Raw genomic sequence first — 27,552 nt, forward strand, 5'->3', positions numbered from 1 at the left:
AGTTGAAAACAACAAGAGATTTATCTTGGTGGTGTTGATTATTGCATTGAAGCCTGAGAGGGAAAATCTATTTTAAATCTTTAGCTATAGGAGGCCATGGTGCAAGAATGACTTGTATGTATGTCTGTATTGTTAGGTCTCGCCTAATCAGCGCGCAAGCTCTGCTTAGGAGTGACCTCTTGTAATCGGTCAGCACTTTTTGGAAAACTAGTGCATGTACTGCACTGTTTCCAATGAGCGCTCATGTATGTACGGCATCCACCTTGCTAGAGCGAGCAGCTTTGCCATCTGTTTCCAATTATTGTGCCCATGACACGCTTGTTAATTGGACACAGATGGCACTGCAAGGTAGATGCCGTACATGCACGAGTGCTTTCAGCGCGCTCCATCCTTGTACTTCAGCCAGTGTCAATCTTGGGGGGCTCGAATACACACACCCATGAAGCACTGCACATTCAGAAGAGCCAGGATGAAAGTGGCTTGCATGTGTGTCTGGGACGGATCAATGTATTGAGGAAGGCGCGCATGTACTATTTGGTGATCGTTTCATCACTGCTATGAATTGGAGGAATTAATACCACGCTGGTTGCAGAGGATCGATGGCAACCCAAGGCCTAGCAATCGTCGTGCACAGAAATGCGTGTGTGGATAAATGTTCGAGAGAGACGCGATAAGCAGTCCCACGCATCTAGCATCAACTAAACCTGTGACTGCGTGGCCCATTTTCAGAGGAGTCACAGACGCAGGCGCCATGAGAAGGCAGATGGCTGGCGCTATTTTGCTCCACGACAGGAAGGACCACAAACCGCCTCCAGCTCCTCTAAGTGGAGGTATCTGCAGACCAGTCCGTACCGGTGCTACCTTAAGCTTCCCGAGCAGCTGAAGAAGCACAGATGCTGATGCCCGACATCTGCTCATACCCACCAACAAACGCCCCCAACAATTTGAGGACCAATCAACTGCACGGCCCTGTTAACCTCTAATCAGCCACAGCCCTGCCAAGCTTGCTCTTTATCTGCGCCAGCTAATGCGTGAACTTGTGTATTTACCATCTGCTCCGGCATTAGTAGAGTTAAGGGACAATGGGACGCCAACGTCACGGGCCTCCACTTTGTGGCGCTGGGCAGGGTGGGTCCATAGGCGTTGCCAGGGCCATTTATTCAGATAGCGCTATATCCTCCAGAACAATATGTGTGTATGGTCCACCACCACAGCCTCCCCAGCTTCTTACCTTTCTTCAGTCTGCATTCGAGTAGGCTGGAGAGCACAAGGCCCTCGTTCGCCATCACACACAGTAATGCGCTGGTTTAATTCAAATGTTCGTGCACTGTATTAATACAGCGCAGACTAGTCCGGTCAGCACTAACAAGCGATCAGAGCTGATGTCTACCAGGTGCGGGTTGGCAGAACTTGATTGTTTTCCCTTCTATACATGTCAGGCATAGCGAGATTAAGTGATTGGTCAGGCCTAGCCAGAGGCTGCTGGCAGGCAGGTGAAATGCACATTCGAGGGCAGGGTGTCCTGTTGTATCACGGTCCCCAGCCTAAGTGGGTAGAGGTTTGTGGCAGCAGCTGGCACCACTGAGGATGAGACCGAACAGGACAGAGAGCACATACCACTCCTCCATTTCAGACACTGGCAGGTTACAGTTTCAAAGCTTCCTTTCTTCTGGGTGTACCTTTCGGCAGCCATATTTATGGTTTAAATCAGTTTACTGATAATTACAGACCGCTACACCAACTACAACCCAAGGCCTGTGGACATTTACCTCGGTTAGTGTCGTAATTGGAAAATAAAAAGTTGATATCAATCATGCAAGTAACACCCCCACCTCCTTCCGCATATGGGGCAATGAGACCTCAATGCTTAACGAAGCATACAGTGAGACCCATGGGTCGGGGCTATTGTGTGTGCACGAACGGGAGATCTCTGGGATTGTGGGAGACCAAGCACCCTTAAGGACTACAGACAGGCGAGCTCTCGGAGCTCCTGCGCCAGAGAAGTAATACGCGGTCCCCAGATCTCCTCGCCTCTGAGCCAGCAGAGATGGTCTCCATTCCTGGCAGGTCCCATCCCTGTGGGGCAAGGCTCCATACTCGGGGGTGGCGTCTCTTCCCCAGTGCTGCACGCCTGTGTTTATTGGCCTGACATGGGATCTCCCACACGTCAATCCCAGCAATGGACTGGCCCATGAGGCATTGTTGCTTCTCGGCCAAAGCCATTGTACCCGATATCAAAGCGATGCCAGTCATCTTAATATATTTCTGCTTCCAATGAATTCCAGTGTCAAGGACAGCAACTGGTACCAATGATTTTTGTAATACAGTTATAACGACAAGATACCGAGACCAGAAGCAATCCAGGAAGACCAGATGTCACAGCGGGGTAAAAACAACTGCAATAATGAACACGTCCGGCCTGTTTAAGTCGACAAATTCATCAGTAATAACTAAACTGGGTAGTTATAGCACTTCAAAACCGCAGTTTCCAAGGTTTTAAGTCTTCTATTTAATAATGATCCACACATGGCATGCTTAAGGTGGGAATCCATCCCTTTAAAGATCCAGACAAGGAACAGAATGCTCTAGTTTCGCAAGCCCTGGTATTATCATCACTCTAATGGCCTATGGTGACTTGGAGAAATGGGCCAGGAGACTCCGTCCGCTTCCCTCCCATGAAGTGCTAGAGAGATCTCAAACTAAAAACATGGAAGACGGACAAGGGAACAAACAGTAGGATTGTTGGAGTGGCAGCTGAGAATTTATGTGCGATTTTATGTAGCGCGAATATGGCCCAGGGGAACAGCAGCGTTTTACAAGAGAGTTGGGGTTTTAACAGTAGTCCAGTATAAATCTAAACATATAAGCAAAACGATGATAAATAGGGTATAGGAACTTCAGGATAGGAATGAGCTGAAACAGTCAGGATCCTTAGCAAAAGTGTCTTTTAAATAGAATAAGCAACCATTACCTTAGCCAAAGTCTGTTTTGAATAGGATTTTGAGCTCCTTTTAAAAGGTGGTGCGTAGGAGGGTTGTGCAAACGTTGGGTGGAATAGCTCCAAATTAATTATTGTAACTCTTCCTGCAAAGGTGTGTATATACACTTGGTCGGTTTCTATTATCTCGAAGACTCCCACATTTGAGCAAGAATGTTGTATCTCTCTCTCTCTCTCTGAGAGAGAGAGAGAGAGAGAGAGAGAGAGAGAGATAAAGAGAGAGAGAGAGAGAGAGAGAGAGAGAGAGAGAGAGAGAGAGAGAGAGAGAGAGAGAGAGAGAGAGATCTAGCATTCTTGCTCAAATGTGGGAGTCTTCGAGATAATAGAAACCGACCGAGTGACGACCGATAGTAAGAGTCCCCTGGACTTTTACTAACGGAGGGCAAGAAACAGGGTCTTTAAGAACCAGCATTGACATAGCCAATAGGTCTCGCCTTTGGGACCTTATAAGTGTATTGTTAACCAGCACAATATCCTTGGTGCAACAACATCAACTGTTGCAAGGCTAAACACTTATAAGGTCCCAAAGGCGAGAGCTATTGGCTATGCCAGTGCTTGTTTTTCCTTTGTTTTTCTGCTCATGCTTTGGGTTTTCAATGATTGATTAGCTTAAGTTCAGCGCAACGTGTGATCTCAAACTTGTGTGGACTGTTTCAGAAATGAAATCCTAAAAATCGAAATACACAAGAGAAGCAATGCTGGGCGTTTAATGAAATGGAGCAGATGTCTGACTGAAATGTTGTGTCCTGTGCAAGCTACCATGCTAGACCAGGTTCCCGAATCCAAACGGTGGGCTCCAGAGTAGTGGAGCAGACTCAGGGTATAAAATACATTGACTCCCATGTCCAGTAAAATGGTAGTTTTCTAAATATAAGAGCAACCAAGACTTGCAAATAACATTTTACTGATGCTGAAATGAACAGAACATACAGCGCCTCTGTTAAACCATCCTTTGCAGCCGAAGAAATTGAACTATAAAGTTGAAAATCCCTACAGCAGCATTTTCAGCATCAAAGCACACGACGATTGAGAGGAGAAAGGGAAAAAAGTGTCATGCCTTCGGTAAACTTTCAATGTGTTCCAGTTCGGGAGACCTAGAAACTGAGAAGATAGATCCTAAAGTTCGAGAACTGACAAGTCATTTAAAAAGGGACATGAGGAGCATATGGTTTCAAAACAAAAGGCAGTGCATACCAATGTTGAAAAAACAACTGAGACTTGCGGCACCTCTCGGTTAAAGTAGACTTTAATTACTTTAGGTAAGTCTTGTGGGGAAGTGTACCCTCATACAGTAGCAATAAAGACGGGTAGAAAGAGGCGAAGTGAAGAAAAGCTGCAGTTTGAATGACGTCAGGACAGACACACTTCACCTATATATGATATGAGGGTAAACATGAAGATTAAGATTTACCTTCATAGGTTGAGGAAGATTACTCTGCCCATGAGGAAATCGAGGCAAAGGAAAATCCTTAAATACAGACTCATCTCAACCAGATGTACCAAATTACCCAACAAGACTGTCACCGCCTGACTACATGGTGACACCACTGTCATCAAATCAGCAGTAAGACCTATGGAGTGGGATAACATAAATAACCTTACATTATCTATACTACCCAGTGTCGTACTGCAGGGCATGGATATTTTTAAGGCAACAGCCACAGTCCCTCCAACATTAGAGAAAATTACAGGCGCTTACCACAGTATCCACATTATTAATGGTCATGTTTAGCCAGACTCCCGTATTGTGACAATAGCAAGAAAGCGTTCTCATAACACCTTACCACTGCACGACACCACCAGGCAAGGATAGTAAAAGCCCGGGTGTAGTGAGCTGAAATTCTGAAAGAAGAGCAGCTACACAATGGAACACTCAGAATCCGACAGACCTCCTATGTCGGTATGGGCACGAACAATGGGAGGTGATAATGGAGGCACCTCATGCAACACCTACAAGAGAAACCTAAAAAGAGGGCAAAAGTGATTGTGCAAGAGTATAAACTAGTGCCAAACACTTTTCAAGTCTTGACTAGACGCTGTCAACACTGACATGCACAAGAACAGACAAGGTTGGCTTAGAGTTTCAGATAAAAGCCAGAAGTTCAAGCCAATACCATTAACATCCCAGTGAGTGGGGAGCACTTGTTTGTCATACAAGTCAGAAAGGATGAAAAAAGATAATGACACCGCAAGGCAGATGAAAGCCTTGCGGAGCAGAGGCACTTACCATAGCGCAATACATAAAATGAGATGACTGTAATTTAGATGTCTTTTTCTGCAACCGTCCTATGCACAACATCATACATCAGTAGAAACACAACTCTCAACTCCATGGCAACAGTTATGCCCCAAAAGTATCCTTTCCATAGGAAGGGCAACAAGAGAGGACAGAACCAAAATGTCAGTTCTTACTTACCCACCAAGCACCAGTTGGGTTAAGGCTGAGGGATTAGCCACAGCAATGCAAATTAATCACCTCAGAAAAATGGGTGTCACAGTCTATACAAGACGTTTGTTTCATAGAACTAATGTATGAGCAAAGTCAACCAACATTGACACGGTCATGTTTCTGCATCAGTTGGAAGAGATGCGGCCTTTAGTGCTCAAGGAAGCAATAGAACAAGTACCACCCAGGGCAGGGAGTCAAGGAGTGTGTTCTGGGTATTTTCACTTACTGGAGGCATTTCAAGATTAACAATTCAGAATGACAGCAATGTAAGATGTGATACCTTAGTTGGGGCCAAAGGATGTTACTTAATTATTTGCTATTGATAGCAAGAACACCTCAATCTTACAGTTGATGCAGTGTTTTATGTCAATTGCAGTAATTTTGTGTACGATCATATTTGCTTCCTAAGCCATGAAACAAAGAGCAGGTAAATAAACAGATATAAACTTAGTGCGGTCAGAATTTGCGTTTCTGAGAAATCTAAGTTGCAGTCTTTTCTGCAGCAGTGACTGCGATCTCTTGCTGTTCGCATCTGTAGTTGGGGCTTTTAACCACAAATAGGTCACAACAAAACTTGGTACGTATACAGTGATTGTTCCTACAAATACTCTTTGAATGTGATTTTCGTCTAATTTAGGGGGAGGGCCAACAGCAAGGTCTCTCAGTTCACTTATCCTGCTTGTCTCCCTGTTCTGCCTCTGAGGCGTCCAACCAAATCTTTCTACAGCTTTGTCCACTTATAGAGATTATATATCCAAGCCCCCAACAGCCTGGGTGTGCACGTACATCCAGTTGACCGCAATTTCTTCGGTAGGAGTGTAGCAAAGTCTATACATAAACAGTTTAATTTTCAAGTGTTCAGTATTGACACAAGTCCAAATAAGGACACCCTCGGGCTCCAGAGATTCTGCCTCCTGTTTAGATGGGTTATTTTGTTGCAGTTAAGTTTTTGGCAGCTGTTTCCTCATAGAAAAACTCAAGTGAAACATAACTTCCTCATCTGTGACACCCTTACCTTCACCAGGGCTTTGAACAATTAAAAAAAACAAAAAACATACAGAGTGAGGAGGATGTGGTTAAGCCTGCGCCCTCCACTATTACTTCCGGGTGACCTCACCCTCAAGTGGTGACACCTCTTACTGATTCTAATTTATTTGTATTGCCTAAGCTCAAGGTGGCAGATGCAGATGATCTAGATGGTGTGCAAGGGTCCATTATCGGTGTATCTGTGTTTCTGTGACCAGTTTTTCACGCACACTGTGTGATCCTGGGTGGGGCCATGAGGGTATGTGGATCCCAACCATACCAGTCTCCATTTGCTTTGATTGTATGCCACTCGGATCGTTTGGCACCCACTCTGCTACAAACAAACACTTGATCAGGCTAAGGATTTCATGGAAACTCTAGCTCCCAAAGATGCATTTTTAGGGATAGAGCAAAGGCATAAATAGTGCTGGTCGCTTTCGACTTGGGGTGTACAGGCATTCCAGGATCAGGTTCACCTTCACAGAATATTCAAGTCTCATGAAAGTGAAGACCCTAATAAAATTGTTTGGAATGATGGAATCCTATAACCTGATCCATTACACCTTGATGCCCAATGCCAACATGGAATTTTAATAAAGTTTTTTGTAGAAAGATTTTGCTTCCATTTGAACCAATACATAAGATAACGATAAAGCACATTTTTAGTACTATTACTTCATTGCGTTCTGCAAGTGAGATACAGGCAGTAGGTTTTCAGTGTATTTTCTATTTATGTTCTATTGGGTGAATTCAAGTCTGACCTACCCATCTTTCCGGAGAAAATCTGCAAGTCGAACTTCCACAAAACTCCATATTGTGATTGGGTGCAAAACAGCAGTCTGATGATTGGACTAGCATGTGGGGCATGGTAGAGGGCAACTGAGTATCATGGGGATGTCTCATTAGCAGCAAATCAATGGCTCGTGTACCTGATGTTTGAACTTTTGAGAAAAACATATGACATTTTGTGGCCCAACTACTAGAGAGCAGGATTATGCACAGCCTGTGGATCTGTCCTATGTATGTATCTGCAAATCTATTGTTACAGGTAAATAACGTGTTTATTGCAATACATTAACTTATAAAGAGACGTGTCAGATTATTGTATGCTCGTGGTCTGAAAAAGTTACGTTATGATAGTATTTTCCACATGGGAGCAAGGATTTGCCTACTTGGTCACATGGTTGAATGATTTTAAAAAGGCAGTTTATTGTCCATCATGGCAACTGGATGTGGCTAAAGATCCAGAATTAAATGTCACAAGAATGCTATATTACCCCATTTATCATGTCCGATCAATGCTAAACTTATTTTTGTACTTTTTAGGAAAAGTCAAATTTACTTCATATCAGTCGGGCAAATTACTTTGCCCTTCCTTTCTGGGTTTGAGCAATAGCAGAATTTCATCACAGTGCATGAGTAAGCCATATGGCTCTAACCTGAGCATTAGGCCACATGCAAGTGTTACCTGCACAGGCAGACGGATAGAGAGGGAATAACCTCCAGCCGCCTCTCCGCTATACAAGACTGGGTGGGGGACTTCCCTCCACGTTCTACTTGTTTCTTTCTTTTAAATAAGAAGGAACATAACCATGCAAAGGCGTAACACATATTTCTCATCCAGGTCTGCCTGCTGCCTTCCTCCTGGTTCACAGGTATCTCTTGTCTTGTGCAATGAGGGGTGATTAGTATGACTGTGATATTATTGGATTATGTATGTGATGATTAGCAACCTTGCTTTCTAAGGGTGGTCTTAGCTGAAAATAGACTCTTAGGCAATCACGCTCTTCAGACGCATTGTTATGTGGCATGTTTCTAGTAGATCAGGGGGAAAGATGCATAGATGATCACGGTGATTGTGCATCAGAAACGACTTCACATATTTTCATGTTCCCAAAGTTGAAACATGATGGAACAAGGAACAGGCCCTGGTTATAGGACATGTTATGGCACACATGGATCCCCTTTCCTGTCCACTCCCTATTTGTGATTCTGTAAGGGGTCAGAAAGGTGTCTTCTTTGAGGCAGGTGGTTGGGTAAGTGTTTCTCCCAGAGCAGGCTGGCTTTGTTGATGAGCTTCCAGGATTGAGATGGAATAGTTTTGCGTTGAAGTATGAAGGCAAGCTGCACTCACTTGGTGCTCTGAATCTCTTAAAACAATAATTGCTGGTAGTGTCCCCTTCCTATGTGATTCAGAAATGCATTGATAAATGTAGGAATGTGATAAGGGGTATGTGGTGTGACACTTGGGGTATGCTTCTCTCTTTCAGCATGAGATGCAGCGCTACAAGGAAGTATGCTACTACATGCTCTTTGCCCTGGCAGCATATGGCTGGCCCATGTACCTTATCCGGAAACCTGCCTGTGGGATCTGTCGTTTGGCCGGCTCCTGCTCGTGAGTATACACCTCTCAGATTTGATGAACAGAATGGCAAACCTTCACCAGGACAGACTTTATTTTAGAGGCTTATGATCCTTCTTTCTCGGGCCTGGCCTTCACAGTCTCATGCTCTTTGCTTTGTGTTCACTGTCTGGTTATGCCTCTTGATAGTTCTTCATCGGCACTCTACTCCACAGACTTTATCCTTTCCTCCCCACTGTACTCTTTGTGTGTTCATTTGAGTATTTGCTCTGTTTGCTTTTCTTGCTTCCCTTTCACTTTTTTCAGTTCATGTTTCCTCTCTCCATATTACTCCCTCCAGTATTTCTTCCCTCTGTCCTTAAACCACCACTCTCCTCTTGCCCTATAACATTTCCCATCTTTTACATCCTTTTCCCTCATTCATTTTCACACCCTCTTTCATCCCTCTATCCAGTTGTCTTGTTCGCTCTTCACTCCTTGTTACCTCTCTCCTTGGCTTTCTTTTGTTTCTTGACTTTTTTCTCCATCTTCTTTTATGTTCTCCTCTTCGAATCTCACTTTGTCATACAGGTTTTCTTTCTCTTATGGTCTCTTTCATTTGCTGTTTTCACTTCAAATTAATTTGTTCAGCTTTCCCGATCACCTCCGCCCCACCCCTATTTGATTCCTTCTTTGTGTTTTCTCAGATTCCTCTATTCTTACCTCTGAAGCTTTTGCTCCATCCTTTGCCTGTTTGTACCTGTATTCTTGTTCTTTTTTCTAGATCTACTTTTTCTGTCTTGGTGTCTTGTTCTTAACTTATATTCTTGCCGGTTCCTCTGCTCTTGTGTTCCACGTTTTGCTGTCTTTCGTCTCTTCTGTCTATCTGTTCTCTTTTTTGTTGTCTTTTATTTTGCTAGTTTTCTATATTTTTTACCTTTTCAATTGTTTACTCTTGCTCCGCTATCTGATCCCAGTCTTATGAGCGCCATTCTCTTGTTCTCAACTCTTTTCTACTCTTTTTTTTCCTCTGTTCTTTTGTGTTCTCCTCTGTTTCCCTACTGCTACTTGAACTTCTCTTCCGTGCTCTTGTCAAGCCTTCTTCCATCATCATTTTGTGCTCCTTGCTGTCATTTTACCTTTTTTTTTATGTGCTCTGTTTTTTAGTGCTCTGTTCCTCTTATTCAATTAAAAAACATTTTTCTCTGCTTTCATTTTTTTGTTCTTGCCAGATCTTGTTATTTTTCGGGTAATCCACAAGAGCAAATAGCTCATCAAATACCCTACAAACGCATCCCTTCGGCTTAATAGTAGCTGCAGACTAAATGGATGAAATGAGGGTGGGAATGCTTGAAGAGACAAAAGGACTGCCATACAAGAATACATTAATTAAGAATTAAGAGGTAAACCCAGGCACAAGCACTAGCATTACCACATATCATAAGGCTGGATTTTTATGTGAGTGGGTGAGTTCAATATTGAGCTCAGTTCTGGGCCCACTATGAACAGTGAAAGGAATGGATGCACAAATCTCCAAAGGAACAGCTCCGGATCATTTGCCACAAATAAATACAGGCCCTTTTTAAGGAAAATCTTTAACAAAGATTGGTGTTTTTGTAGATGGTCAGATATAGTCTTCCTGATGGTCTTCTATTCTTGGCAAGTTCAAAAGTGATTAGCAGGTTCAGTGCAAATAGGAAGGTGATTACCATGTCTCAGTATATCATTGCATCTGTCTCTGAACTGACATTGATCTGGCCCTGTGAGGATGACTAGAAGGGTGGACATGTTGGATGGCCAGCTAGCAAGTGTCACTAAACTGCAAAGTTGTTGTTGTAGTACTTTATTCGACATATAAAAAAATATCATAAAAGTGCAGCACAGTATGTAATAAAACAATTTAAAACATGCTACAACGAGTGGCTTCAATCCATGCATAGTTAAAAAGAATAAAAAAACTGCATATATATACACGTATCATTTTCACATATCCCCTATGGTTGATAATGTAAGCAATAATAGCCAACAGGGTCAAGGAAGTGGGTAGTTTACTTGTAGTTGGTGCGCCTTAAGTAACCTGCGTCTTAACCTCCAAGCCCAACCCAGGTATTTGGCGGTCCCACAGATTACGCTAGGGACAGATGTATCGTAGGTCAGAATACGCAGTGCCACCCTGGCAGACCTTATACCCAGATTTTTGCAAACAGGTTTAAGCCACCTTAGTCTTGGTTGCCTGTACGCCTGGCAGGCAAACATGAAGTGGCCAATAGACTCTGTGGGCGAGGCACAGCCTGGGCAGCCTTTTGAATGCGTGATAGCCTTGCTCCAGCTGGTTTGAAAATCATAAAGTGGGAGTGTACCATATCGCAATTTGAGATATAGTGATCTATCTTCAGGCGATTCAATGAGGTCCAAAAAGGACTCCAAACTAGGAGCCGGTTTCGTATCCAAGAAGTTTACAGTGAGCACACCCTCCTGATTTCTTAAGGTATCGGCCGTAACCCAATCCCAATAGATTTTTTTTATCATAAGTTTGGGTGGGGGAACCTGGCTCACCCAAGCTTCTTCCAAACCAATCTTCTGCAGATGTTTTTTCAAATTCGATACCCAGGGGATCTTATGTTCTGCTCCCAGATTTAATAACTCGTCCAGGGCGGAAGCAAAGTGGTGGAGTTCAGGGGATCTTCTAAGCCTTGCCCAGTATAGTATAGGGCGCAACCTGGCCACGTTGCTGATGTTTTGTCTGCCAAGGTCGCTACGGAGTGGAACTAGCGGGGTGGACAGGGGAAGCGAGACTAAGTCTCTAAAGAACTTATTCTCGGATCTAAGTAACTCTGACAGATTTTCAAAACCCCACAATTCCGCCCCGTAGAGGGCTGCTGACAATGCCTTCCCCTCGTAGACTTTAACAGCCGCCGCTATTGGCCTACTATATGAGAGCCTCTGATGTCTCGATATTGCCCCTGCAGCTCTTTTATGGGCAAGGAGCATTTTTGAGAGATGGGGAGCCCATTTAAGCTTGTTATTTACCCTCACTCCGAGATAATCAAAAGCGTCCACTAGCTCAAGTGTGGTGCCATTAAGCTTGATGTTATTCCTGAAGTTTTTTGAAGGAGATAGCGCCATCAGCTTGGTTTTTAACGTATTTATTTGCAGCCCCCTGGTGTCACAAAACTCGGAAAAGCGGGACAACAGTCTTTGTAAGCCCATCGGGCTGATTCTTTTAATTACCTTGGTTATCATTTTTGCTTTGCCTGAATATTCGTCTATGTGCACACATTTGGCTCCAGTGAAACCCTTAGTCTTCCAGGTGTGTCTGGTGCTCAGGGTCTGTTGGCAGCTCCTCAAGAATTACCAAGTGAACCCCCACTGATAATGTGAACGTTTTTTTTCTTTCTCTTTTTACTTACTTGCTTACTGCCTGTTATGCTGTCTGACACACAGGACAGTAACAAAGGACCTCCACTTCTGTCAGCCTTGAGAAAGTTTCAGTACAGTGCCCCAGCTGCAATTCAGAGTCATCATTTCTGATTCGACAGTTCAACTTAAGGCGTTTCTTGGTCTGTCTCTCTTTCATTTTCCTTCTGGGGTCCAGCAGAGAGCTGCTTTTGTGATGGAGTAATTTTCTCTTCTGATAGTGTGTCCTATTCATCTCTATCTTTTTCTCCTAATGATGGTGTCCATGCTCTCTTGCTTGCATCGTGTGAGCAGTTCCTTGTTGGAGATGGTTTGCAGCCAGATAAGTCGCAAAATTCTTCTCAGGTTACTGGTTGGTGTGAAAGGCTTACAGTTTGGTGATGTCACTCTGTGTCATCCTCAAGCATTCTGATCCTTACAAGAGTGTGGACAGAATACAGCTCTAATAAAGCCTTGCACTTGGCATGCAGTACTTCCATCATGCTGTCAGTAGTTTCCTTGGAGCTTTGACTACTGTCATTTATGCATGTCTCTGGAAGCTTAGTGTGCCCAGAAGATTTTGTGTTTTTTTAATTCTGTTTCCGTAACAAATGCTTTTTGTAGGACAAGGTTGTTAGCCTTGTGTCATCTCCCAATCTGGAGGACCACTGGATTGTGCTTTGTCTGGTCTTTACCCTTTGACCTGTCCGGCTTGGGAGACCCCACCAGGTGACTAAGCTCCTGCCAGCATAGGTCACTGAGACATGCAAGCAAGCCCCTAAACCACTTCAAGGTGGTGATTCTCCGAAGAGCCCTCTCTTGGAAAGTACAACTGAAACTTGTAGGTCCAGTGATAAATAGGAAACTGATTACCAACTCTCTGGGTATTGTGAGCATCTGTTTCTGAACATGCCTTGGTCTTGTCCAGTGAGGTTGACTAGAAGTGAGGCCATGTGTGAGGGCCAGCTAGCAAGCATCACTAACCTGTAACATGATTGTTTTACTTAGCTTGCTTATCATTCTTTCTCTGTCGAAGTATTCCTATATGTGGACAAGTTTGGCTCCAGTCAAACCCTAGCTTTTTAGGTGTCGGGCTCTTTGCAGCTCAGGACTAGCCAAGTGAACCTCACTGACAATGTAAAATTGCTGACCGTTCTTTGTTTTTTTTCTTTCCTTGTCTGCTCTTTATTTGTCCCTTTCTCTTCCTCAGCCTCTCTCCTCCTAATATATTTTCATTCATCTTATCCAGATGTTGCCTCTGCTCATCCCGTCCCCGCTACGCCCCGGGTGTCACCATCGAGGAAGACAACTGCTGCGGCTGCAATGCCATTGCCATCCGACGACACTTCCTGGATGAAAACATGTCCTCGGTTGACATTGTGTACACCTCGTGCCATGATGCTGTAAGGCAGCGCATTTGCTGAGATATTAAACATCTGTCTGTCTTTGTCTCTTGCCAGCATCCTGTGTCACCTGCTACCTACTATTCTGTTTCCAAAGTCAATATCTGAGGTGCCCTTGCCTCCGTCTTCCCCTTCTGCTTACATGTCAGACATTGTCTCCTCTTGTACCATTTGACCTTCTTTAAGCTTCCTTTACCTCATTCCAGCTTCCTGCATAATAATGGTTTTTCCTCCTGTCCAGTCTGAATGCATCTCCGCTCTTTTTTTATTATCCTGGCTGACCACATATCATTCTTCCATCCCATCTAGATTGGCCCCATCCACACTGCCCACATCTCTGCCATTTTCTTTGCCCTCTTCTCTTTTTCTTTCATCTAACCACCTTATCAACTGCTCCTCCTGTCCTAGTGGACCAGTTCTGAGCATTTCCTTCAATACCCGCTGACTCATTGTCTGGTACTGGCCCATTGCATCATACTCGTGATGACCTCATATTGGCTTTCTCCTATCCCATCTGATCACACCTTAGCTGTGGTCTCCTCCAATCATAGCTAACTGTGTCTCCATCCCACAGTCGTATTACAGCTTTCATCTCCTTCTGCCCCATCTGACTTAAGCTCAGCCACTTTCTCCTCCTAACCCTGTTGACTGCATCTCAGCCTTTTACTAAATTGTCACCGCTCCTTTGACCAATCTTGGTCACATCTCATCCCTCTCCTCATATCACAACTAGCCATATCAAGCAAACAAAATGTTTCTATAATTTGTCATGCAGTTAAATATTTCACTTTTGATTTTAATCTTGTTAATCCAAGGTCTCCAGTAGCACATTATTATGCTAACCACTCGCCATATAAATATGTTCACTTAGATTCATTGTGCAGAAATGGGAATAAGTTATCCTGCAAATTCGGCATAAGTCTGGACACCCTTTAGAGTGCTGGCTTTAGGTCAGTGCGATGGTACCGCGCCCCAGGCACCAAGTTCAAGGGTGTGCCCTTTGCATGACTGGCTGAGGCGAGGTAAGAGCAGCCTGCAAAGATCGTTGTTGTCCCGGCGTTTTTTCTGGGTATTATAAGGAGGACATGATATCTCTAGTTGCTAATGCACTTGATGGATAGAACTGTAACTTGATTATTTCTTATTGACTCAATATGAAGCAACATAGAGGGTTATTGTTCTCGCTGCAAAGCACAACTTGAAACTTGAAAAGGTTGTTATATGTAGCTAGCTCAGTGGGTTACTGCTTGCCACAGAAATCCTTATGTTACTTGGCATTCATAAGTTACAATCCTTCTGATACAACGCATTAAACTATAAACTGGCATCAAGGCACCGCTTGCAAATTGTAAAGCTTTTTGTTTTTTCCTCAATCTTTAGTCATTACAAGATTGCCTAAAAGTGTTCCTTTAAGAAGTAATATAGTTTTATTAGAACGGCACCCCCAGTCATTGTATTAAGTTTGTAATCCTAAGTTTATGGCGTGGATTTATTAACACTTTGCCCCTGTTTTGCATCACAAAAGTGACACAAACCTAGTGCAAAGTGTTGCTATGGGGTTTACTTTCCATCGCAAATCCAGAATTTCTTTGAAAAGTAGTTCTAAACTAACACAAAGTAGCACTATATGCTACTGTGCACCAAGGAGGCATACCATGGATTGTATGTGGATATTCCCATGTACCCATACATGTATTTTGACACTGATCCCTCTACTGACTTTGGTGGAATGGAATTTGCATCAAAAAACTACGAATGTATGACGATACTTAGCATGCCATTACTACGCATGCATGTAGTGCGATTTTTTTACATCGCAAACTGCATTAGTACGCATAATATTACTACGCTTACCTTAACTTCGTAAAAGCATGTTTAATATAACAAATGTATTTTAATGCGCAGACCATTGCTTCGCATTCCACTACTATGTGTACATGGCCCTACACTACACATACATGACGACACTACACTGAAACCTTTAACACTACACACCACTACTATTCCCTAAACTCTAAATCACTACCCCCAGCACAACTTCCTACACTACAAAAACACAACACTACCCTGAACCCTAATACGCCACTCCCAGCACGACCCCCTACACTACATATACACCAATACACTATCCTAAACCATACAATACGACCCACCTACACTACTCTTAACCCTAAAACACTAACCTAAACTACACATACACCATAACACTACCCTAAACCCTAAAACACGACCCCAGCACGACCCCCTACTCTACACATACACCACAACACTACCCTAAACCCTACACTCAAACCTTAAACAATACACATACCTCTTAACACTACCCTCAACCCTTAAACTGTTCCACCAGCACGACACCCTACTCTACAAAAACACACTACATCCCCCTTACCTCACTCTCCTCGTGGTTCCTCTCTCCCCCTGGGACCTTCCTCACGTCGTCTCCGAGGGGCGGTGCACGTCGTTGTGAGGAAACAGCCTCAGTTTCCTTACAACGACATGGATCGATTTCTTTTCAAGCATACCATTACTACGCATGCGTAGTAACAACGCTTGCGATGTAACAACTTGCGTACTAATGGTACGCAATGTAACATCGCAAGCGTAGTAACGCTTGCGAAGTAATGGTATGCGCAGTAGCAGCCGCGCACTAAAGGCTGTTTACCAAAAACTACACCTCCTAAAGGCAGGTGTAAAGTTGGAGAAAAGATTTATCTTCTGAAAACCTTTCCAACTTTCAATGTGTGCTGCTCCATACAGCGCACGCACAAACTGGAAGTATTAAACTTAGTCAAAGCATAGAATTTTGTGCCAGAAGGGCACCCTTCCAGCATAAAACCTATGTTTGACATCACACACACCCTTGAACTATAGGGAATGAGTTTGTGCTATGGCGCAAGGTAACCTGAAGTACGCCAGCACTAGAGGAGAGAGCAACAGTATCATATCTTCATAGATGTGGCACTCTTGATTTCTCTCATTTTCATACAACACAGCGCTGCAACTTGGTTATTGTGCTGTGTGAAAACGTGGTCAATTTGCCCCCTCATTTCTCCAGCTGAAGCCCTCTTAGTAAATAATGCCTAGCAGTTTGGATGTTGTGTCTCCTACACCTTGTAGCCCTTATTGTCTTAAGTAGCATTTCTTATACATTAATATACACACTTGTTTTACTCATTCTCTCTATAGTATGTTTGTGATGTAAAGAGCTCTGACACTCAACATTGGTATGAGTAGCACTATAAAATAAATGTGAGAAAGGGGTTAAGGAGAGATGACGGGCATCATTGGGGGTGGCAGTGAGGGAATCCATTCAGAGAGAGGTCGTAGGGGGTGCAAACAGATATATCTGGTCGGACATCCTCGACAATGCTGGGTATCTTGTGCCCCCTTGTTTGTTAGAAGCACCCGAAGGCGCGGTTGAGCATCTAATAATATCTGAGGAATTATTGGCTAACAGTTTCGCCTCCTGCTCCATTTGCAGCTGCAAATTGGAACTGTCCACATTCTACTGGATGGCCGTATGATGAGACTCAAAGTCCTTTACAAAAGACTGTGCCATTCATGCCGCATAAGGAACTGTCTTCATGGATATAGATCTGGCAGCAAAAGATTTCTTAGTAGCACTATCAATCTTACGATCCACAACATCGGCAGGCAAGCAATCCTCTGGGTTAATCACTGTCCAGCCAATAAATGGCGCCAGGATTGAATCCACTCTAATGTCAGACAAAAATACCCCCTCCCCCTTCGTGAGGGCGTACATCCTTTGGAGAAACCTTTGGATACTGGATTGATCCATCTTCTTCCAGTGGCTGAAGATTAGTTCCTTAATTTGTTATGAAGAAGTAGAGACAAAAGCGAAGGCTTGGCATACTGAGGGAAGAGATGGCTAAGCTGGCATTATCCAAAATCTGGACCAGATCCTTCCCGGAAGTGTATTTTCCATAAGCTGACGTATTAGGACCCTGTGAAGCTGAATCTGAAGAAATATCCGGGGCATCTCCCTTTGCTCTGGAAGACCCAGCTTGTTTTTCCTTTGCTTAGGCTTGACAGTCAACACCATAGCGACCACCACCTCAGTCATGGACTGGACCTGGGCCTCAGTCAAATAAGCAGCACTGGCAGGGGACTGTTCCTAGACTTTTTCGATGTCTGAGCCACAGGCCAACTCCTATCAGAATCAGAGGAAAAGTAAAGCATCTGCCTCTTTTGTACACACTTCTTGCTCTCCATAGTTGTGAACACACACACTCCATTGTGAAAAAAAAAAAAAGGAATGGCATAAACGAAGGCTTCTGAAATACCCTTGTTGTGCACACCATAGTTCAATAATGAAAAACAAGCCCTCCAAAATCAAGGCATTACAATGTAAGTGCATACGTGTGCACACTCATCTGTTTCCCATGATGCTACGGGCTACCTGCCTAGGAATCACCAGGCTCAAGGAGGCCCAGCTGTCTCAGGTAAAATAAATAACATTAGGCGTGAGCTGCCTCTCGACTCTTATGTTATAAAACTAATTGGCAAGCATCTCCCTCAGCGCTAAAGCAGCTCAGGAGACGCCTGCCCTTACCTTTCATACTCCCCCAGCATTCCCGCTCCTCCGAGCCAGGAAGAAAAAAAAAGGCCATCATCTGGAGGTACTCAGCTGCCTCCCAACGGAAATAAATAATGCCACAACATTCCCTGGAGCCAAGCACGGAAGCATGCTGGAACCCCCCACACCCCAAGCTGTGTGAGCAACTGCCGTTCCTTCTTTCCCATCGGTTATGTACATCAAGACCTTTTGTGGTGTTGGAACACCCATAGTTTATTTACATCGTAAGTTGGTACACATTTGTCATGATGGCATTGGTCATCAACATGCTCATTTTTCGGTTATCTTGGACTACAATCTAAGGCATTTTCCTAACAGATTATACAGTGTACATCCTATACTTTATTGCATATTAATAATCATAACTTGCCTAATCCTTGCATGCATCATCCTTACAGTCATGATGTCTCTTCAAGGATTTCATAGATCACTTTACAAATGCTGTGACAGCTCTACTTCTGCCACTTACTTTGTATAGTGGGTTGCAGCTATGAGGCTTCCACTTGCTTACGAATGTTTATCATGTCCACCCACCACTGACCATTTCTTACATTTTTGTCTGCCCTTGAGTATCCCTGCCCTGAGGCCTTCCAAGGACGTTGTCAGGGCAGTTGTCCCAAGAGTCCCTGCCGTAAGGTATCCAAAAGACCTTGTTCAGCAATTGCCCTTTTACATCCTTATGTTAAGATATTTATTGTTAAACCTGGTGACAACCCGCTGGAAATGGTTTACCGACCACCAACACGTTCCTCCCCCCCTTACTCCTCAGTCCCCCCCCCCCAACCCCCCGACGTCTAGTAGAAAACCAGCAGCTCGAGTGTCCCTAAAACATTCAGGAGGAACACGTGGATCACTCCAGTGACCAGATGAACCCTGTCATCTGTGTAATACCTGGGGAAACAACCAGAGGGAGCCCCTTGAATTCGGTGATCTCTAATATTGCCGTACCCAACAGAGATAGTGAGTTAGGTGTCTTCGAAAAGACCCATCTCGGAAGCCCTGATTTCATTGGAATTATGCAGCAAGAAATCGTAATTATGCCATGTAATAATCTTGTGACATGGCCATATTACTAGTTATTTTGCCATCTTGTTTTTGTTGACCCCACCTGGCCACAGGCTTTCTTCCCATACTATCTGTGCCGTATTTCAGTACCTCAATTGTCAACTGCTCGGTTGAAATCTCAGGACAGACCTGGAGCTGTGTGTCGACCCTCTGTAATTACTGGGTAGACCGGATATGCAGACTAATAATTATGTGACAGTTGTGGTAAATCCATCCTTATATGGCAAGTCGCTTGGCTGCTGAATCGCCTGACTCCAGTGGTCTTGGGTATAGAACCTTCACGCAATCCTTCCGATGTACATCTTTGGGGATATTCTGCTCCCCTCTTTAATATGCAAATGTGATCTTGAGTAGGGTTGCTGTCTGTGGCTGCCCTAGTTTGTCTCTATTCTATGGGGTATTTCATTTAACCTAGCTCAACGTCCGCATCATTGGAGCATGCAATTAACTTTGCTGACAGCAGCAACCATTCACAATGTAGCTGTGTTGAAAGAATGGCTAGGCGCAGGTTGTCTCAGCCATCCTAATCACTTATAAACAATGTAACATTTCAGCGGTCTTTGAGCAAGTCAGGTATTGAACCGACTACTTCCCTGCGTACCTTCCTTAACTAAATGCCCCTCTTTCAGTAGTATTGATGAACTGGGACAGAGCTGGAGGTCATTATTCTGGTTCCAGCTTTCATCTCAGTGCACTTCTTCTCCTCTAATTTGAGACTGGAAAAAATCATAAAGTTCTAACAAATATTTTGCAATACTGCATGCAACTGTTTCATGGGAGTTTGTAGCTCACTGTGCTATACCAGGTTTATAACTGGTGAACTGCAAGTAAACTAAAGCATCTCTGCGACAAAAGCAGTAATGCGCAGAGCTATCTGTCTAAACAGTTCTGTGCTCTGCATGATGCACGTTCTTCACAGCAGGCCCTCTGCGCTACTGTATTTGAGTCAAACCCCCACTAGACAAACTTCGATCTCTCAACAGTAGGAACATTTGTCCCCACCACACAGCCCATGATTAATTTTCCTCAGGTTGATCAGCAAGCTAGACGTCCAGTATAGTGTGGAGTGCAGCTTGGGCAGTAATGCACATGCAGACTCCACAACCAGTCAGCACTTCTTAATACCTCATAGCGCACTAGGCGTGGCTCAGACGTACCTCAAGCTCCAATTCTAGATTATGTTTAGACTGTCCGGTTTTAGGTTTGCACCTATAATAACTGATAAAACCCCACCGGAAGGGAAATAGCCCTCACCAGTGTAAACATAAAAATACTGAAAAAAACCTGCACAACTACAAACTAAATGCCATTCAAAGAAAGGAAAAGGAAAGTGAAAAGTCATTTTTATTTCTTCCTGAAGGGGCCACAACAATGTAACTTTGTTATATAAGGTAGCAGTAAGAAAGACTAGGGATAACATTATTCTGCTTGAGTTTTGTTGTTTAGGGATGTCACTGAAATATTGTTTCTTCTTCCTTTTTTCAGTTTTGTGGTCTTTGGTCTAAAGATACAGGGGTTAGAAGCATGTTTTAGATGTTGTTTATTTATTTTATAAACTGTAGAGAATCAGGAAATATCAAAAATCACACTTGATTTTATGGCTATGCCTGAGTCTTTCACTGATAGGAAAAATGTAGGTTTCATAAGAATCTTTCCCAATATGTACCATCACATTTACCCACAGAGAATGTGTAAAAACCCTTGATACATCAGCCCCCTTTTCTAGTGAGTCAGTATTGATAGTAGGTGAATTGCCAAACACCCCAGGCTTTAAGCATTGCATGCAAAGTATAGTGACCGGTATATGTGAAAGGAGTGCAGTCACAAAGCATCTGGGATACTGGTGAAAACATGACAGCAAACATGGAATGCTGCTGCAAAAAGTTCTTACCAAGTTCAACAAAGATTGGAGGGATTTTGTTTGTATTTGCAGTGATTCAGCTACATATATGAAAATGTTGTGTGATGGCCTGTCAAAATCGATATCTGAGCTGAAGTGCTTCCCTATAAGAGATCCTTGCTGCTTGTTAGATGGTATGCTGAAAGCATCTTTACAATCTTCAGAGTTAATGAGGAATGCTATTGACTTTTTAGTCCATTCTGGTGCACTGTTTTGTTATGCACCGAAACTAAAACGCAAATATTTCCCATATTGTGCTATGTGTGGCATCAGCGAAAGAGGCATCCCTACTGTGTCACTTAGCTGGTGGTTCTTAGTCCTAGAGGCCATGCATGCTATATTATCCATGTGGCAACCATTTACAGAACTTTTGCTGAGTGATGATGCCAAAGGCAAGAAATGTGAGGATCTTTGGTCACTTATTGATAGTGATTTGAAAAAAGTATGCTCTACTGCATTCTTAGATTTTTACAGGAACGCATGACTGCTGTAGTGGATAATAAAAAAAACTAGAGTTTGAAAACACCCTTGTCTACCAAGTGTTCCGCATAATTGGTGTAGATGTGAAACATCTCCTTGAGAGTAGGCTGAGCGACTCTTAGTGACTTTGGCACTGCAACATATTCCATGTTTAGTCCTTCACCAACCATGGCATTTAAAGTCCATGAAGCCTCACTGTGGTACTCTGCACAAGTTATAGATCCCTTCCGTAAAAGGACATTTTCTCCAGAGTTTCAAAAGTGCTGCCTTATTTTTGACCGCTTCAATAACTCTGAGGGCATATGAGCCCAGTTCAACGCCTTTGTTGCAGAACCTGGCGCAGAGAATCACAATCTTCAGGTGCACCTGTATTGGCATGGAAAGCTATGTCAGTGGCCAGAGTTAGCAAATTGTATACTGGCTATTTTGGAATTTCCTGTCTCAAGTGCCAATGTTGAGAGGGCCTTTTCACAGATAAAAGTTCACATGGGAAGGAAAGAGTGAGCGTTCATGACCAACGGACTCACTGAAGAAGTATTGTATGGTGTACTACAATAAGTTTGATTTGTAAAAATGTATTTGGACCTCATTTACACTGTACGAACACTGTCTATATACCATGCACTATTAGTACAGAAAGCAAACAATAATAAAAGCAAAAAGTTCCATAAACACCTGAAAAAATCTTTCTGTTATTTTTAATGGCGCAAAAATGTGTAACCACTGATAACCACTGTTTGTTTAAGGTATTGAAATCACTTGAAAACACTGTAAAAACTCCACCAGAATTTACCAAAAATAGATACTGAAAACAGGAAAGCCTAATTATGTTACACATGAACAGTACCTCCCACTCGGATGTCTGGCAGAAAATGTTCTGCCGTGAGATCAGTGATGCCAGACTGGGCTAGATCACACGCAATGGTGCTCCATTTTTCACAGTTGTGCGAGAAAATAGATTTGTGTGGGTTGCCAATTATTGGGCCATTTTATAAATGGCTTTGTGCTACTTTTTTGTTTTGCGCAGTGGGCTATAAATTTGTGAAGGTGACAGGCTCAGTCTTTATGCAGTTCCAACCAATATTCCTACGCTGGCCGCGTGCTTGGAGTGGGCCTCTTAAGTTTGTGACAGAAGCACTCAAAAAGTGCAGATTTATCACCTGCATTTCAACAAACTGCTCTCAACTATACTGCCTCCCTTGTTCATCTGCATTTACAGAAGCTTCTATGAACAATGCGAGTTAAATACTTTCATAGACAGCTTTAGATAGCGCATCTCGCTGTGATCCATTTAAAAACCCTCTACTTTTGTGGGCACTGGAACCAGATTTGTCCTGCCTGAAAGTCATGCTTGTTTAATTCATTAAACTATGCATCTGTCAGTTTGTTCGACAATTTCACAGGTGGGAGAAAGGTAACGGAGCCCATGTAACTCACAAACGTCTGATCATCACCGTTGTCATCGCTGCTTGCTATTTTTGCACCTTCTGGGCTTTGGGGTCTGTTCTCTGTTTATAAAGTGATGGACAAGATATTTTCTCCTTGACCACTCGCCATCTGTCGAGCCAATCCCAGACCTCCTCGGGTTCGTCTAAGTTCCAGGTTTTCCCATCTGCCAACCACTCGTAACTTTGCTGTGTAGAGCATCGTGTACTTCAATTCACATTCCGGCCGAGCTTTCTTGGCCTCTAGGAAGGAGCACCGCAATCTTTGTAAAGTCCGGGAAAAAGATGATAATACCATTGTCCCACAGAAGCTGCGGTGCACTCCGTGCTGTCTTCAGAATGACATTGCGGTCCCAGTAATTAAAAATCCATGCCATAGTAGAGCGTGGAGGAGCCCTCGGTCTTGGCGACACACCAGGAATACGGTGTGCACACTCCACGAGAAGTAGTTTATTGAGCCCCTGGGCTGCAAATGTTTGAATATAAGGCCCGCTACAAATAAATCTACTGTCTGGCCCTCCGCTCGCTCCGGGACTCCAATTATGCGGACATTAATTCGGCAATAGCGCCCTTCAAAATCGTCCTCTGCTTAAGCCTCCAGGACTCCCACTCTGGCCTCTATGTACTTAATCTGGGCCTTTAGCGTTGTGGCCTCTGGTTTCAGGGAAATTATTGCGTTTTCAACCTCCTTGACTTGTGAGACCATATTTCTTTGGTCTGCCCGCATCGGAGTGGCCACCGTATCTATTTTGCCCTTATAAAACCACACCGATGTCCAGCAAAGCTGCCATCACATCCTGCAAGGTGGGGGTCACCTCAGGGTCCGAGGCTGCATTGGTTAAGGGCTGCTGACTCTCCGATGTCCCAGCAATCAAAGCATTTCTGGGTTCAGCGATCATATCCATTCTGGATTGGTAAGTTGTATGGGGCGCCTTGCCACCTGTCATCACTGACTGAAGTCCGGCATGCTCTCCGCACTGATAGACTGCATAGGTGTCTAGAGGAGAGAATGTGGGGGACGTCTATAGTTGTCGCCTGCCAGAGAGCCTGTTAAAGAGCACCTGTGGCCTGTCTGGTTTTCTTTCGTCACCCCACAGTTTAAACTGGAATGGCATGGGGACCAACAATACTATGGATTTAGGCCCAGATCTCTGTACTGGGGTGAATGTTTGACATTGTTCAACGTTCTGTCCATCAATGGTTCTTTTTGCACCTCAGATCTGGAAGCATGCAGCTCCCCATCCTGCAGAAGTCCCAACCATCCCAGGGCGGCAAGATGCCACCTAAAATATAGTCTGTTTACTTGGCTCTGCAACGGTAGTCATAATGAGGCTGTCCCTGTCGCAGCTGGTTGCCCCTAGAAGATCGAGGAGTGCCAGCTCTTTGTAGGTGTCTCTTGTAGCTGCATCGGGTGTGAAGCGTGCCCCAGGAGTATTGGATGCTAGTTGAAGTGGAGCCATCACAAACTGGCTAAATAAATGCGCAGGCAGCAGTCCCAAAGATGAGCTGGTTATGTGGCACTAACTAGGCATTGGCTGCTTGCAGTGAGCTCTGTCTACTGGAGCACGGGTTGCCATCACATGCACCTCAAATTCCGCTGACTGCATATGTGTGCTTATAAAGGAGGCGAAGTGCCAGTGCTGGATCAACGTGCGGGTGCCGGCAAGTGTCCCTCGCAACCGTCTGTTCATTAGCAGGATCAAGCTTTGTCGCTATAAAAACTCTGCAGCAAATCTTCCCCCATTTGGAATTTCCACACAAGGTCCAAACTACCATCTCCCTTGTTCTGTCCAAACTCGATTACGCCAATAGCCTCTTCCACAGATCAGCTTTAACAATTATGAAAAGACTACAACGGATTCAGAACTCGGCTGCCAGACTACTCTTGCATATCAAACCGCGAGAACACATCTCACCTGCCTTGAAAGCTCTGTATTGGTTACCAGTTGCCAGAAGATCCACATTCAAGCTGCTTTGTATCACACACAAAGCGATACATGGAATGGCACCACTCTTCTTCGGGAATAAAATTACCAAACACATTCAACAAAGGAACCTCCGCTCTAGAGTGGCACCTTGCCTCAAAATCCCAAGATACAAGAGAAAAACCATGGGTGGCACATCCTTCTCTGTTCAAGCAGCCAAACTATGGAACTCTTTACCCCCCAACATAAGATCCACGGGCAACCACCTTATCTTCAGAAAACTACTTAAGAATTGTCTCTTCCCCACATAAGCACCATACGCAAACAGAAAAATACAGCATATCCCTCTGTATATAAGCATTTATTTGTACTATAGATATGTGCCTATATATATGTGTATTGCCTTGTATAAACATGTAGAATAATTGTTTAAAAAAAAAATGTAAGTACAACAACACATGAAAACCAGAGTTTATCTAATGCATCTTTATTCTACATATACTTACTTCCTTTATGCATCTATGTACCTCCCATGTACTTGGATATATATATATATGTTCGAGGCATATGAGCTGCAGATTACACACTGTGCATAGATCACCATCTGGTGTTGGGCCCGGATGTTGCAGTTGTTTTTCTTTTAGAAAGTCTTTGGAAGTCACGAGGTATGTGACTCCTCCTTTGCATCATATTGCGCATGGGCTTCGCCTCCATCCTCAGATTGTTTTTTTTCTGCCATCGGGCACGGATGTGTTCTTCGCGCTCCAGTTCGGAACCGTTCCAGTATTCCTGTTCGGCGCGCAATCCTCCCCCCTTCGACGGTATTGTCTCGATCGCGTTCTCCACACTCGACGCAACTCTCAACAATCGAAGTCTTCGATTCCGGTCGTCGACGAAGGCCTTCGGGCCTACTTGGACTCCGGTCCTGGCTGATGGAAAGGACGCCATTTAAAAAGTGTCCTCTATGTGGGTCGAAGTTTCCCCACACCGATCTCCATGAGGTGTGCAACCTCTGCTTCTCTCCAGAACACGAGGCAAGGGACTGTCCAGCTTGCGCCTCCTTCCGATCGAGGAAGACGATCCGGGACCGACGAGCAAGGAGAACAATGGCTTACTCGTCGACTTCGATCCCCGACGACATCTTCGAAGAAGGCGTCGATGTTCCGGAACAACAGCACACCGAAGAGGGCCTCATCAGAGCCTCCGAAGCTGCCGACTCTGACGTCGAGGACATCACTCCGGCACAGAGGGGTATGAGTACAGATGTCGACCCAGACCCTAAACCCCCCTCCACGCCATTGAAAAGGGCTTGGGTCACGCCTTCGCCTTCGGGCCTAGGTATGCACCAAAAGACTGCTTCCCATACCTCGCTTCTGGGCCCGGTTAAGAAGCCCATCAAGCCTTCAGGCAGCTCGGGCTCGAGCCAGCCTACACTCGGTGCCGAAAAAATCTCATCGACACCGGCAGCTCCCCTTTGAGGATTCCTTCACCTCCTCCACCTCCTCCTCCTCCTTCTCCTCCCCCACCCCATCATTCTCCCACACCATCTCCAGATGAGGATGATGATGATGACATTATCTACGACACAGGGGATGGGGCGGACAACCAACCAACAGGGGACCCTACTCCTACAGGCTCCCCAGACCCATGGGACGACTACAACATCCCAGATGTCCCTAACGTCCCGCAGGACGATCTTTACCCTTCTAGCCCCCCCCCTCCTCCCCCCCCCCAAAAGAGGACACCATGGGCTTTAACCAGCTACTCCATAGGGCTGCCCACTACCACAGGGTTGATCTCCACACAGACCCCGTAGAGGAGGATTTCTTCTTAGATACATTTGACACTGCACAGAGGTCCACCTCAATTCTGCCCATGCTTAAGGGGGTTATTAAGCACGCACCAGAGGTCTTTAAAGACCCAGTTAGGGCCAAGGTCATTAACCCTCGCATTGAGAAAAAATATAAGACCGCCGCAACAGATCCAACCTACATTAAAGGATTCGCACCACTAGACTCCCTGGTAGTCTCCAATGCGAGGAAACGTGCCAATTCCTAGGCATCAGGTGAGGCTCCACCGCCAGATAAGGGGTCTAAACTCCTTGCCTCTGGCAAGCGTACAGCGTCCCAAGCTGTCAAAATATATGGCACATTGCTAACACCCAAGCGCTCCTAGCTAGATATGACAGGGCACATTATGATGAGCTGGAGTCAATAATGCAACACCTCCCTGACAAATATAAACATAGGGCCAACAAACTAATTCAGGAGGGTAAAACTATCACAAATACCTCCATCCGTTGTGCCCTCGATGCAGCCGACACCACCTCCAGGGCAATAAATACTAGCGTCCTTCTGCGTAGGCATGCCTAGCTACACATTTCAGGGTTCAAACCTGAGGTTCAGAGTTCCATCCTCAACCACCCCTTTGATGAGAAATACCTGTTTGGCCCTAATGTCGATGTACCCTCGAAAAAATGAAAAAGGACACAGACACGGCAAAATCTATGGGAACCTTGCAGTCA

At 44.4% G+C, this 27,552-nt stretch overlaps 1 protein-coding gene across 2 annotated transcripts in view; it reads left to right on the plus strand.

Moving 5' to 3' along the window:
* DAGLA (diacylglycerol lipase alpha) overlaps positions 1–27,552 on the plus strand; it is a 321,198-nt gene that overhangs the window by 208,188 nt on the left and 85,458 nt on the right. For both annotated transcript variants that reach the window (XM_085648539.1, XM_085648538.1), the window contains exons 9-10: positions 8,744–8,868; positions 13,460–13,613. In XM_085648539.1, the coding sequence (XP_085504665.1) occupies positions 8,744–8,868; positions 13,460–13,613 (279 nt within the window). The remainder of the gene's footprint in view (positions 1–8,743; positions 8,869–13,459; positions 13,614–27,552) is intronic.

The sequence above is a fragment of the Triturus cristatus genome, chromosome 3_2, assembly GCF_964204655.1.
Source record: "Triturus cristatus chromosome 3_2, aTriCri1.1, whole genome shotgun sequence".
Lineage (NCBI taxonomy): Eukaryota > Metazoa > Chordata > Amphibia > Caudata > Salamandridae > Triturus > Triturus cristatus.